The sequence below is a fragment of the Artemia sp. Qi Xiang Cuo genome, chromosome 19 (genome assembly GCF_049724085.1).
Source record: "Artemia sp. Qi Xiang Cuo chromosome 19, ASM4972408v1, whole genome shotgun sequence".
NCBI classification, from domain to species: domain Eukaryota; kingdom Metazoa; phylum Arthropoda; class Branchiopoda; order Anostraca; family Artemiidae; genus Artemia; species Artemia sp. Qi Xiang Cuo.
The window spans coordinates 9494307-9508870 of NC_142812.1; the positions used below are offsets into that span (position 1 = coordinate 9494307).

The 14564-nt window shown below is 33.0% G+C and overlaps 1 protein-coding gene across 1 annotated transcript in view; it reads right to left on the reverse strand.

Moving 5' to 3' along the window:
- Positions 1 to 2523: 2523 nt before the first annotated feature.
- LOC148940475 (uncharacterized) overlaps positions 2524 to 14564 on the reverse strand; it is a 100655-nt gene continuing 88614 nt past the window's right edge. The window contains exons 13-14 of the mRNA XM_089105499.1: positions 8734 to 8939; positions 2524 to 5788 (exon numbers count right to left, since the gene is read on the reverse strand). Of these exons, the coding sequence (XP_088961625.1) occupies positions 5357 to 5788; positions 8734 to 8939 (638 nt within the window). The 3' untranslated portion in view covers positions 2524 to 5356. The remainder of the gene's footprint in view (positions 5789 to 8733; positions 8940 to 14564) is intronic.

Genomic DNA, 14564 nt, shown 5'->3' on the forward strand with positions numbered 1-14564 from the left:
GGAGAAAAATGAAGAAAACTTAAGAGTATAGAAGATTTTCTGTGTATTTAGCGTGCAGCAGGCAAGTATCGTGGGATATAGTGGCACTTTATGCTAAACCGTTTAAACATACAAATACAATACTGCCATCTATATTAGCCTATCCGCAATAAGTGCCTGACACAGCGACAAACGAATTCCATGCAGAAATTTAACCATACTGGAATCGCAGCAAATAACATAAATACAATGGAAGAAAAAGAATATCTAGTAAATTAGAATTCCTAATAACAGAGTTTATTCACAGAAATGCTAACTTACAATTCCTTAAATGATTTCAGAAACGAATATAATTGACACTCAGACATATGGTTTTAATTCGTGTTTATGAATTTTTTTTTAACCCATATGAATTTTAACCTAAGAATTTTATTAATCTATCCAGTTTGAGCCCGTCTTCCTGAAAACGTTGGCCGACTCGCGAATTGGTAAAAAAAATGCAATAGAAACCTGTATTTTTACCCGTGTCAAAAAGAAAAAAAAAAACCAACTAGGTAACATATCTCGGCAATACAGGTTCTAATCTGGCTTCAGGCCCCTAGTTTAAGTCCACGAGAAGATATTCTTTTGGTAAACTCCCCCCCCTCCCTCCACCCTTTTACAAACAAACACCCTGGATAGGGTCCTGTTGACATATTCAACCAATGACATTCATTCAACCAATTGAACTAAATCGCGGCGGGTTAACTTAAGTAAGACCTAACTTTTGAAAAATAAAAATAATAAAAATTATATTTGAAATTTGCTGACTTAAAAATGCTACAAAACTTTCACACAAGATGGCGCCTCATTATAACTTTATAAATATTAGCTTTTAGAATATTCGGTTTCATACGATACTTCGGTTTGGCTTCTTTTTCCATAGTTTAGGTAACACCCTTACCTCTCATAAGTGATTTTTTTTTTTTTTTTACTATTAGATAAACGGCATAAACAAAGTCGTTTAATTAATCTTGACAAATCAAGCTCACTAATTGTGATTATCAAATAATAAAAGGATACAAAATAAAACATTTAAACATGAAATGTTCCCTAATAAACTGAATTCCTTAGCAGTAGAAGCAATAATAAAGAATTTTCTGGTAATTGGAAAGGTTGTATTACAGGAATAAACTCTTTTATATGACGCCACAAACAGTTATTATCACTTAACATGCTCAGATATCTGGTAAGCTGTATATGACTATGGTAAGTGGGTTGAAACTAAAATAATAAAATAAGGACTAATATTATTGGTTAGTCCCTGCAAATTTCTGAGGTCAGAACGTTTACATTAAATAATAGTTAAAGGTCAAAACCGCCCATGATTTAATATGAGCTATTTTTTGTTACGTGTAAGCCCATTATTGTGCTTTCAAGGTACGCCATAGAACCTTTCACACTAGTATAACTTAAGACTTAGTGTTATATTGGCCTAAATGTGGGGAGACTAGTTCAGAAGTTAATGAAGTAAATATTTTGTGCTTTATTGTGAAATGTTTGTTGCTTCATTGGAAATTAATGGAAAAAGTAAAAAAAAAAAATGCTGTCCGTGACAAAAGTTATTCAACGCATCCTCAATATACTCATTTAGTAGACTAAGAATATCTAGAATCCTTTAAATCTTAGGTAGAAAGTTTTATCCCCTGCAAAGACGCACGAAATATGATCAACTAATTATTAAAACTAACATTTTGGACAATTCTCAAAGACTGAAAAATGGAACTTGGTTAGCAGCAATGGACAACGACCTCCGAGACCTGATTTATGACTTTTTTGATGCTTTCACACTGGACTTCACAATCTTGGTTCCAACATTCTTTTTCTTTTCAGAATCTTTAACCACCAAATTGCATCCAGTAATGACTTTTTTTAACCTTCCACATTACTATTGTTGCAACTCAAAGCTGCTTTTAAAAGCCTGATTTATAATTTCCAATAGACTGAAGTATGTATTTTCTTTTAGTAGAACTGGATGTATTATATCAGATTCAGATTTGCATTTACAAATATGTGAATATATTCTAATGTTTTTATGTGTCCATCATTTTAGAAAATTGGATTTGGAATATAATTAAATGAATGTCATAGATTTTACATGAATTAGAATTTAAATAAATAAATGTCATTTATTGGAATTTGTCCTGTACTACTTATAACCAGGCCAAAAATGGTACTGAAGTCATCTTTTTTCATCACAAAATACAAAAGAAAAAAAGTTAAAATACAAGGAAGACGTAAAAAATGCAGGAGAAATAAATAAAAAAAATAAAAAAAAATCTGAAGAAATCAGGAGGGGCTCAATTACTCATCTTTTCCCAAAAAAGCTGACATTTTTTTCTACATATGGGACGCACGCACACATGCCTCCCACGATAAGTAGATTTTAACCTACCAAGATTCAACAAATATTCAAAAATAAAAACAACAGTCTCTATTTACAAAATTAACCCTCTCAACGTTTTTTTTCATTTAAACGCGATTAGTTCTTGAGGTTTTGTAGCAAAAAAAAAAACAAAAAAAAAACAATAATTATACAAATATTTTTGCAAACTTTCCGGATTTTGATACCGACTCCAAATTTTTGTCATTGGAATTTGTCAAAAGTTCTACTTCAATTTCGAAAAGACATTTTTAATGAATATATTTAAAATCAACGGCTAAAAGAAAATACTAGCTGGAAATCAAACTATAAAAAAAGAAAAGGAAATAGTACTTCTTTCATATAAAAACTAGATCACTTCTAATTTTATACAAATATATATATATACATATAACAGCTAAAACCTTTTCCAAAGAAACTGTTCTACTTTTTCAAACTAATTATAAATCAGCGAAAAGTATGTATTAGGTAAGTTCAGATTAAATATGGAAAAACGACATTTTTTCATTATTCCGACAAAACCTACAAGGGGGGGGGGGGGGGGAAGTAAAAATAGAGTTGACTAATGAGCCACTCTATGATAGCCTCCCTCTAAACCAAATTTCTTTATATCCTGGAAAACATAGAGAAACAATAAAATCGAAGCTGAACTTAACAGTTGCTAGACTCCTCAAACAAATAAGAGGTCATACATTAGGTGTCAGTTTATAATTACCTCCCTCTAAGCCTAACTTCTTTATATCATGGAAAATTTAACAGAACAATAAAATTGACATTGAACTTAAAAACAATTGCCAAAGTCATCCAATACCACAGAAAATGTTTCCATCCAAAAAAATAAGAAAATATTGATTAGGTGTCAATCTACAATTACCTCCCTCCCTCTAATTAAAACTTCTCAATATCCTATACTTAGTAGGACAATAAAATTGAAGTTGAACTTAAAACAGTTGCTAAAATCATCCAATATTAGAGAAAATGTGTTGCTTTTTCAATTTTTAATAAGCAACTTCCAACAAATACAAAAAAATTGATTATGGGTCACCCTACAATTGCCCCCCTCTCAACCAAACTTCCTTGTTCCTGGAAAAATTAGGGAAAGATAAACTTGAACTTCACTTAACAGTTACTAAACTCATCCATTGCCACAGAAGAAGGTTTCCAATACATATGTTCCAGCAAATAAGAAAAAAATGTGGAAAACTAGCTATTGCCATGTATCATTTAAACTGACGAGACAACGAACTTCCATTTCACACAACAACATTAAATAAAGTGTCCTTTTGACCAATGCCCATATAGCCTTCTCCCTGTACTATACTGACTCAAGTTTTGTTTTAAGTTTTGGGATTTTTATATGAAATTTAATGTCCACGAAATTTGCTTGTTTTTGTAGTTTTAACAAATTTTCCCCCTCCCTCAGGGAACAAATTGGCGTGTTCGTACCTGAGCTGGGTAGCCTTCTATTTGGCTTGGATGTGCCATAAATAAAAACTCGGTACTTGCATTTTCATAGTTTTATTTTCAATACAGCCTGGTTTTTTCGATCGATCAAGTCTCAGAAACAGATAGAAAACGGCCTATGAAATATAGGTCCTCTGAAATCTCCTCGTAATAAAGTTTCGTAAATACACTAAAGTTAACCCAAAATACAAATTCTAAATTTTGGGTACATTTTGGAGATCTTATGCAATACGGAGATTCTTTTGTAATATTCGGAGAAATCCCAAAAATTTTGGGGGACGGCAGAAGCAACCAGATCAGCTTCTTCGAACTTTCAAAATTCACAAAGCAATAACCCTCGATTATTAATAATTATCAAATAACAATTAAGTATCATTTAATTGCTATTGTATCGTAAAGCGATAACTTAAAAGCGATGCGGTATCTTTGATATATTCGTTAAAGGAAGAATACGAAGACAAATCATCGCATTTATGGAGATCAACAAGTCAGTTTAAAGTTAGAGGAGCTTACTGTCAGATAACATCGTAAAAATTGAAAGTGAATATTGTTAAAAGGTAATGAACAACCGACGGGAAAGAAATGAACCACGTTTAGCTTTCCCTTAAGGTACGATGGGGTTTCCCACTCATTTCTTTTTTTCAAATATTGTTACACTCAGGTTTATTTGTTTTTTTCTTTTTAGTTTTCTACCATTTTTTCCGCTTCTCTTCAGAAAAGTTTTCTTTTCTTGTGTTTCTTTTCAGCTTTCTACCATTTTTTTTCATTTCATTTTCCGTTTTTCTTCAGAAAAAGTTTTCTTTTCTTGTGTTTGTTTTCAGTTTTCTACCTTTTTTCATTTTCTTTTCCGCTTTTCTTCAGATAAGTTTTCTGTTCTTGTGTTTCTTCTCAGTTTTCTACCATTTTTTTCATTTCATTTTCCGTTTTTCTTCAGGGAGGTCTTCTTTCCTTATGTTCCTTTTCGGTTTTTGACAATATGATCACAATTTCGGTTGCAACTTTCCCCTTTTCTTTATCCCGACATTTTGCTGATCTTTGAACGAAAGTTCCTTTGCACACGAGCAAAGCATTTAATAATTAACAACTCTTTCTTGCTCTTGCGAAGACAAAAACAGTTGTTTTTTTCGTTGGTCTCAATAGCTTGAATGATAGCATGGCTTAATAAGTACTGATGGATCTAAGGGCATATCCAAGATTTTTGTTGGGGGGGGGGGGGGGGTACAAAAGCCTATAAAAACGTAATAATAAATTTTATATATGTCTTTTGGACAAAACCTTGGATTCTTCTTCTGAGGTAAAATGAACTATGAGCCAGCTAAAAAAAAAATATATATATAAAAAATCAAAAAAACTATCCTGCTTTCTTTTAGGAGACATGAAAGTATTTCTTTTCCAGTAACGACACATTTCAATATATAAAAATTATTCATAAGCGGCTGATTCCAACTTTCAACAAAATAATACTAACCACAAATTGTAATATCAGAGAAACTATTTTTCACTTTGATCACTATTGCCTAAAGCTTGCGACAAAAGCGAATCTTTGTCATTCACTTTCTTCACTTCAGATGCAACTGGAGTAATTGTCACTTCATTACCTAGCTTTATCGGAAGGTTACCATTCTTATGAGCAGGTACCACAGGTCTACCCATATCCTTTAACTGATTTAACTGTCCTTTAACTGTCTTTAATTGATTCATGCCACCCGACGCTTTGGAGAGAGGCACAGAAATCTCTGTTAATCTAGTGGGCCCCTGAGGAAGGAGTTGTTTAACTGAGGATTTAACTCGTGATGGGCCTGGCTCAAGAGGTCTGCCCATAGTTAATGCCATGGATTGTCTTTGAGGGTACATCATCTGCTGCATTTGTTGGAGTGCCATAATGCGTTCTCGTTCTGCCAGTGCTTGCTGTTGCATCATAGCCTAAAACATGCACACATTTTGTGAAACAAGGTAGAAACCCCCGCTGTACTTCACAAGGCACTCCCCATCCCAACACTTTGTGATAGATTGACTTCAAGGGACAATAATCCTCGTTTCGCGTAGCTTCAGATAATATTTATACGGCATCCCGTTTTTTCCTTTGTTTTTCTGGTTTCAATGAAGACCTCGTCTCAAGTTACGCGAAATGGTATTGTCGTCCCTGGAAATTACGTCAATCTATTACAAAATGTTGGGATGGGGAATGCTGTGTGAAGTACAGCGGGGATTTTTTCCAACAAAAGAAAAAAAATTTTGGTTGTGCAGAAGAAAAAATTATAGCCAAAAATAAAAATTTTCGCACAAAAAAAGAGACACAGATTTTGTAAGTGTTGACCTGCAATATATGACTAAAAATATATTCGAGTTTTAGCAGAGAAAAGAAAATACAATATTCTCCTACACAAAAGAGACCAATTAATAAATAGAATATGTTACAATAATTTATTTTAATTTTAATGTCTAAATATTAGCTGCAACCATTTATATTATATTTTTTTATTATTAGGGAAATTCAATTAAATACTTCGACAAAAAAATAGAGAAATTCTTAGTGGGTTAATAGATTTGGCCTCTGGACAGCTGAAATATAAGAGGATTGATATCGAATATTCTTTATTAACTGATTATGACTAATTACTCCACTTTTCTTTATATTTATAATTTCAATTACCTTAACAGAACTTTTTCGTCTGGAAAATTTCATTTATTTCAGAACTACATTAATTATCATATAAACAGTATTATAATTATTGTATAGAAAAATACATATATTTTATTAATATATAAGTATAGTATATACTTTCTAAGGCCAAACAACTGCAAGAACTGCTTGTTGAAAAATTTCTAGGATAAATAAAAATAAAATTATTATTTTAATTATAATAAATAGAAATTAAAATTATAAAAATAAATTCATATATAAAATTATCTAGGATAAACTTTATAAAATTATTAAGTAAGAATGAATTTTAGTTTTGTCGGTTTTGGAGGAGATATGATTTGATTCGATTTAAATTAAGTTGTAATTGGTTGTTGGTTAGTAAGAGTGACCCCAAATTATGGACATGGTATGTAGTTGCTGCCCCCGTAGTATTATAATTATTATTTTATATATATATATATATATATATATATATATATATATTATATATATATATATATATATATATATATATATATATATATATATATATATATATATATACTTTCTTATTAGAGTGAGTTTAAATGATGTTATGTGTATGTTCTTTTTACCTGATTCACCCCACGTCAACCGCATGGTTTTGGGTGAATCAAACTGATAGTATGTGAATTGTTGTTAAGGTTAAATAATATATCACATCATAAAAATAAATGAATGATTGAAGTTACTTGGATTTGATATTATCAGCCAAAAATGAGCGAAGTCATCATAGAGTTCTAGAAAGTGGAACTTTTATGATTACTCTAGCAAAAGACAACGGCTACCATTAATTGACAGTAACTGGGCGAAAAAAAAAACCCAGTAATTGAATGAACGTATATATCATTGAGCAGCTAAAAGTCTGAGCTATGCATTTATATTTTTATTTATAAAATTGTTCAAGATTATACACTTGAAATTATTAGTTTATAAAGTTACCTACTAGATCATATATTAGAAAGACCAAGTAGGAAATCCTATTTTGCAGTATTTATCCCTTTAGTTGACTATTGACGTATCAATAGAATTATTTTAAAAATATCGCTTTTCTTACTTAATCGGACATATTCCCACTAGCCTATACTGTTCAATAGAAAACGTTCATATCGTGATTGTGATTGATGATATACTCGAATATATGATGTAGGTTAATTGTGCGGTACAGTCGCTCGGCTTGGCTGTTTTGTGAACAGGGAAATTTTCCGCTTGTTTCTTTCCAAAGTTCAGCGTGGCAACAAGGATAAACTTCACGCAATGAGAAAGATCTTACTGGTTGTATAACAACCAACAGAAGAACTGTAGAAAATCTCGGTTTTCAGGTAAGAATATGACTAAAATGGAGGCAGGGGAGCAAAAGCTTTGCAGCTTCATCATTTTTAATCTGTCCAAAATTTAAGAGATATATACAGAAAAGCATCAATTTAAATTATGTCAAATTTAATAAATATTTTTAATTTAGATATATATGTTACCGTGAATGCCCGAAATCTGGTTAATGTCAACATACACCGGTGAATGTCCAAAATTCCTTTTTCTCTGCATGGACTCAAACCAATCCGTTCCTTCTAATTTTGCAGCATGCTTTCATGTCTAATTACTACTTATAGAATTTTTAAGGAGATTGATATTAATCAGCAAGGTCCTTCGTTTTTACCATTACCCAGCAGCATTGATGTAAAACTTAATCTTTTAAACCAAAAAAGAAAACTAGCTCATTGGATTTGAGCCTGCCTTCAGAAGTAGAAGAATATTCTAATATATAAGCAGTTAAGCATAGACTGGTCTACAAAACATTTTACAAAATCAGTTTAATGCCTAGTAGGATGTAAAATACATTTTTGCAGGAGGGAGGGGAGTTCAAAAGATTTTTTTAGGGAGGGAGAGGTACAAAAAGGACTTTGTTCGGGGGGGGGATTACTAAAATAGTTTGTTTCGGGAGGAGGGGGTCTAATTTTCCGCCTACACTTTTACGACCAATTTACGACTTGGGGAAGTTTTTGGGATGGGGGGGGGGAATCTGGTATTTTTTCTTTTTAGCCTTATATCTTGAATCTTACTAAGTGTTGGTATTGCAGTAAGCGTTCTTATTTTATAAAACAAGCAGTGTGCGTATCACTATTTCTTTCGATAATTAAATAGCCAATGCATCCTAGTTATATATAACATACTAAAATTATATACTAAATATAAAAAAGTAAAGTACCCGATAAAGATTGTAATATTCTTGGAGAGCAAACTTGGAACGAGCGTCCAGCTCTTCGTTACTCATATCAGGTTTTTGAGCCCTCAGGTATTCCCGCAAAGTATCCAACGAGGGCATAACTGGGGTGTTCATTGGCATCTGATAGCTAGAATATGCTGCAAATGGATCGAAGGCAACAGGCATCTGTTGAATATGGGACACCAGTCCTAAAAGTAGATCATTGATTAAATAAAAAAAGATGTTAAAAAGAAGAATGAATAAGCCCGTTTAATTATTCATAATTCACCAGCCTTATTAATTAACAATAATTGATTTAACAAGTAATTTAATGAAAATGAACAATTATTGAATATGAGATACTACCGCTGAAAGGTAAATCATTGGTTGAAACCTAAAAGAAAATGAACAATTAGTTTTAACGGAAAATAATGAATAATTAAATTAATAATCTTAACTGACATTTAATAATTTAATTACAGCTTAAGAAGTAAATTAATAATAATTTGATGAAAATGAATAATAAGTGTTGAATATGGAATATCAGCCCTAAAAAACAATCTCATTACAATCTGAAAAGAATTAATAACGAATTAATAATCATCAGAAAATGATTAATAATCTTAAGTAATGTTTAATAGTTTTATTACAAACTTGATAAATACATTTATAACAATTTAATTTAAATGAATAATTATTGTTGAATACGAAATACCAACCTCAAATAGTGAATCATTGATTAAACAAACAAGATGTTAAAATACATGAGAAAAATGAACAACTAGCGAGATTTCTAGAAGAAGCCTGTTTTTATTACCAGATTGAATTTAATTACCTAATCACCTTCTAAGACAGGGAAACTAATTATTAGAAGACAAAAAAAAAGATGGTTAGTTGTTAAGCTCTATTGGAGTATGTATGGCCAAAGTACAACACAGATTCCTCCACAAAAAAAAAATTTAACAAAATACATAAAAATGGTTAGTTGTTAAGCTCTATTGGAACATGTGTGGAGAAAGTACAAAACAGATTCCTCTACAAAAAAAAAAGTTTTTTCTAACAAAATACATAAAAATGATTAGTTGTTAAGCTCTATTAGAGCATGTGTGGCCAAAGTACAAAACAGATTCCTCCACAAAAAAAAGAAAAAGAAGCCAAGACCTTCATGTTGTAGGCTGCCTTACCATCTGTAATATTGCTCTCAGCTTTCAATATTTTGAGTTGTCTTATGGTGTTGCCTTCTCCCCCTCCCCAATAAAATTGTGCATAAACTGAATTAGCTAATATTGATTTCGGGGGCTTCATTAACGAGTTATAGACGTATTTATTCTTGTCACAATGAATGAACCGAATTGACACGGAATGCAAAAAATGCAACTGAACTGACCTGGCTTCCAAAAGTAACAAGGACAGTAAGCATGAAATCAGAGTGTTTGAACAGGTAAAGTGGATAGCTATATGACCATATATTCAAATGTAAAAAAAAAACGGAAAACACTTCCACTGCAATTATGTAGGTTTAGGTAGTAGCCTCTGGCAGCTTGGTGCTGAAGTAGGTTGCTAGTAGTAGTGGTAGTATTATTTGTTATCATTAATTTTCTCACTTTGGAAAAGCTTAGAAGTTTTTAAGATACCAATAACCTTTTGCGTCAATTTTCCAGTCTTTTCTACTTCCTAACAGAAGAAAATGAATAGCGAACAGCGATTGATAAGTCCTAGACTTTCAATTTATAGGCTTCAGCTCAGCCCACAATGTTAGCAGGCCATATCGGTAAAACAAAAAAAAGGGCCTGGATATTCTGTTTTAATTCCATACAGTTAAGAAAGAATGGCACGGTGTTTCTTTTGAGAATTTACCATAAAGATTTTCAAATGTAAAAAAAAAAAAAAAAAAAAAAAAAAAAAAAAAAAAAAAAAAAAAAAACAGAAGACTTCCACTGCAATTATGTAGTTTTGGTAGTAGCAGATGCTAAATTAAAAACAGGAAAAAAGGTTGAAAAATCTCGAAAATAAGATAAAACATGGTGCACGAAACTGTTTTTGAAGGCGTGATTGTCTTTAGAGAACAATACATTGATAATGTTTGAACTTTCGGATAAAAAACATTGTCAAATTAATCGAACTAGATATTTGCGTTTATTTTCACGGTTCAATGTGAACACGCTGCCAAAAACTTTTATATAATCTATAAATCTGTATAATCTTAAAATAAATCTCAAGATCTATCTATCTAGATACAAATAAAAAATAATGAAACACAAAGCTTTTGAATCAATTTTTTCCGTACTCCGGAAAGCACCATTTAAAAAATGACCACACCTACAGATACAATAGATAGATCTAGAGATTTATTATAAAACCAAATGCAAATACCCACTTGTATCATTGTTACAGAGCAATTCAAGAGTCTATTTTTTTAGTTTTAGTACTGCGTTTAGTTTAAATTTCCCCTGGTAGTGCGTACCTACTTCAACAATGTAACAAGGACATAAAAATAAATGCATTCTTGGCCCCCCCCCCCCCGACTCATTTCAGGTCTATTTATACCCAAAAATTGCGATTCTTGTGATTGTTTCAAAATTACTAAGTTGTGTGGATAGTACCACGCTTTTGGCAGCGTGTTCACATTGAACCGTGAAAATAAACACGAAAACTCGATAAATTTCACAATGCCAAATCTAAGTCTCCCCGTTCGCCTGCGAGTGCAGGGGATTTGTCGGTCCTGTGTCAATCTTAACACACGGTAGTCGGCCTGAGAATCTAAGTGGCCAAGCCTATCAGGCTTAGGTCACTTGTTCACCTGTGAGTCCAAGCAAATTCAGTCCCCCGTTTTGCAAACAAGTCCCGTTGACATTGTGTGTCACGAGTCAACCCAAAAATCTAGGCCATCCCTCAGTTCTATGAGTTCTGTCCTAGGATGGACGGATGAATGATAGACTACCAATGAAAAAGTGAAATGATAAATTTTTTTATATAATCCTAAAAAAGGCTTATGCCAGATTTCCCTCTCACTCAGACTATCTGTCTCAGTTTGTTCTCCAATTAGCCATGGCTGATGGCAACTTGATTGCCATTCTGAACATAATTTGCACTTCACTGATTTTTTTTTTAATGTTATTTCTCTTATAAATTTAACAAATCAAGTATTATCAACATCTTAAGAAATAAATATCAGCATTTGTATATTATACCGACAATGCACATTCATTTTTTTTTTTTTTTTTTTTTTTTTTAGTAAAGTGCAAATTGAGTTCTGGCCCTGAGAAGGCATAGGGGTTTTGAGCTATACTCTTTCTGCACGTTTTGAGTTTGACTCGGTTATTTATTGTAATTTCTGTTCGTTTGGGTTTCATTTATTTATCAATGCTGATTTGTGGTAGTTTCACGCTTGGAAGATTATTTGATTTTATTTTTGCTCATTTTTTGTTTAGTGGAGTTCTTTACTTTACTTTGAAAAACTTATTTTGTGGAAAACGTTTTTTTAATTAATACACAAAAAAACGCATCAATATCTTTGGATAACCTTAACGCACCTAGTATCATTTGATTTAGTTTAACCTATCCTTGAACATTCTCTGAAAGTTTAAAATGAATACCCTTAGCATTTCCTGATATGCTGCATATATGCCCTTTTGATCACCTGGATTTAAAATCTGGTTGATCACATCTGGTTGATAAATCTGGTTGATCATATTAAAACGGATTTACTGACATAAAATATTTATTCTGAAGAACGACAGAAAGCTGATTATATGAAAACAGTTGATCATATGAAAACGGATTTGCTGACATAAAATATTTATTCTGAAGAACGACAGAAAGCTGATTATATGAAAACAGTTGATCATATGAAAACGGATTTACTGACATAAAATATTTATTCTGAAGAACGACAGAAAGCTGATTATATGAAAACAGTTGATCATATGAAAACGGATTTGCTGACATAAAATATTTATTCTGAAGAACGACAGAAAGCTGATTATATGAAAACAGTTGATCATATGAAAACGGATTTACTGACATAAAATATTTATTCTGAAGAACGACAGAAAGCTGATTATATGAAAACAGTTGATCATATGAAAACGGATTTACTGACATAAAATATTTATTCTGGTGAACGACAGAAAGCTGATTATATGAAAACAGTTGATCATACGAAAACAGTTTTACTGACATGCTGATTATATGAAAACAGTTGATCCTATGAAAACGGATTTACTGACATAAAATATTTATTCTGAAGAACGACAGAAAGCTGATTATATGTAAACAGTTGATCATATGAAATCGGATTTACTGACATAAAATATTTATTCTGAAGAACGACAGGAAAAAATGAGTATGTATTATTTAAAAATTTGGATATTTGCATAACCTTGCTACGAAAGTTATGAAATTAACAAAGTCACGTAAATAAATAACAAAATGAAAAGTGCAGTTTTAAGACGCGTAAATAATTAACAAAATGAAAAGTGCAGTGGGGTAGGATTTTCTACTCTGGACTTTTGCTAAAAACGGAGTTAGAATATTGGAAGCTTCAGTGATGACAGTGGTCCAGGTATGGTCCTGAAGCGTGGGCACTCTGAAAAACGGAGTAGGATTTGCTCCTCGGAGTTTTGCTTAAAACGGAGTTAGAATATTGGAAGCTACAGTGACGACACTGGTCCAGAGGTGGTTCTGAAGCGTGAGCACTCTGAAAAACGGAGTAGGATTTGCTCCTCGGAGTTTTGCTTAAAACGGAGTTAGAATATTGGAAGCTACAGTGAAGACACTGGTCCAGAGGTGGTTCTGAAGCGTGGGCACTCTGAAAAACGGGGTAGGATTTTCTACTCTGGACTTTTGCTAAAAACGGAGTTAGAATATTGGAAGCTTCAGTGATGACAGTGGTCCAGGTCTGGTCCTGAAGCGTGGGCACTCTGAAAAACGGAGTAGGATTTGCTCCTCGGAGTTTTGCTTAAAACGGAGTTAGAATATTGGAAGCTACAGTGAAGACACTGGTCCAGAGGTGGTTCTGAAGCGTGAGCACTCTGAAAAACGGAGTTGGATTTGCGACTCTGGAGTTTTTCTTAAAACGGAGTTAGAATATTGGAAGCTTCAGTGATGACAGTGGTCCAGGTATGGTCCTGAAGCGTGGGCACTCTGAAAAACGGAGTAGGATTTGCTCCTCGGAGTTTTGCTTAAAACGGAGTTAGTATATTGGAAGCTACAGTGACGACACTGGTCCAGAGGTGGTTCTGAAGCGTGGGCACTCTGAAAAACGGAGTTGGATTTGCCACTCTGGACTTTTGCTAAAAACGGAGTTAGAATATTGGAAGCTTCAGTGATGACAGTGGTCCAGGTATGGTCCTGAAGCGTGGGCACTCTGAAAAACGGAGTAGGATTTGCTCCTCGGAGTTTTGCTTAAAACGGAGTTAGAATATTGGAAGCTACAGTGAAGACACTGGTCCAGAGGTGGTTCTGAAGCGTGGGCACTCTGAAAAACGGAGTTGGATTTGCTACTCGGGAGTTTTTCTTAAAACGGAGTTAGAATATTGGAAGCTACAGTGACGACACTGGTCCAGAGGTGGTTCTGAAGCGTGGGCACTCTGAAAAACGGAGTAGGATTTGCTCCTCGGAGTTTTGCTTAAAAAGGAGTTATTATATTGGAAGCTACAGTGAAGACACTGGTCCAGAGGTGGTTCTGAAGCGTGGGCACTCTGAAAAACGGAGTTGGATTTGCTACTCTGGAGTTTTTCTAAAAACGGAGTTAGAATATTGGAAGCTTCAGTGATGACAGTGGTCCAGTGGTGGTTCTGAAGCGTGGGCACTCTGAAAAACGGAGTTGGATT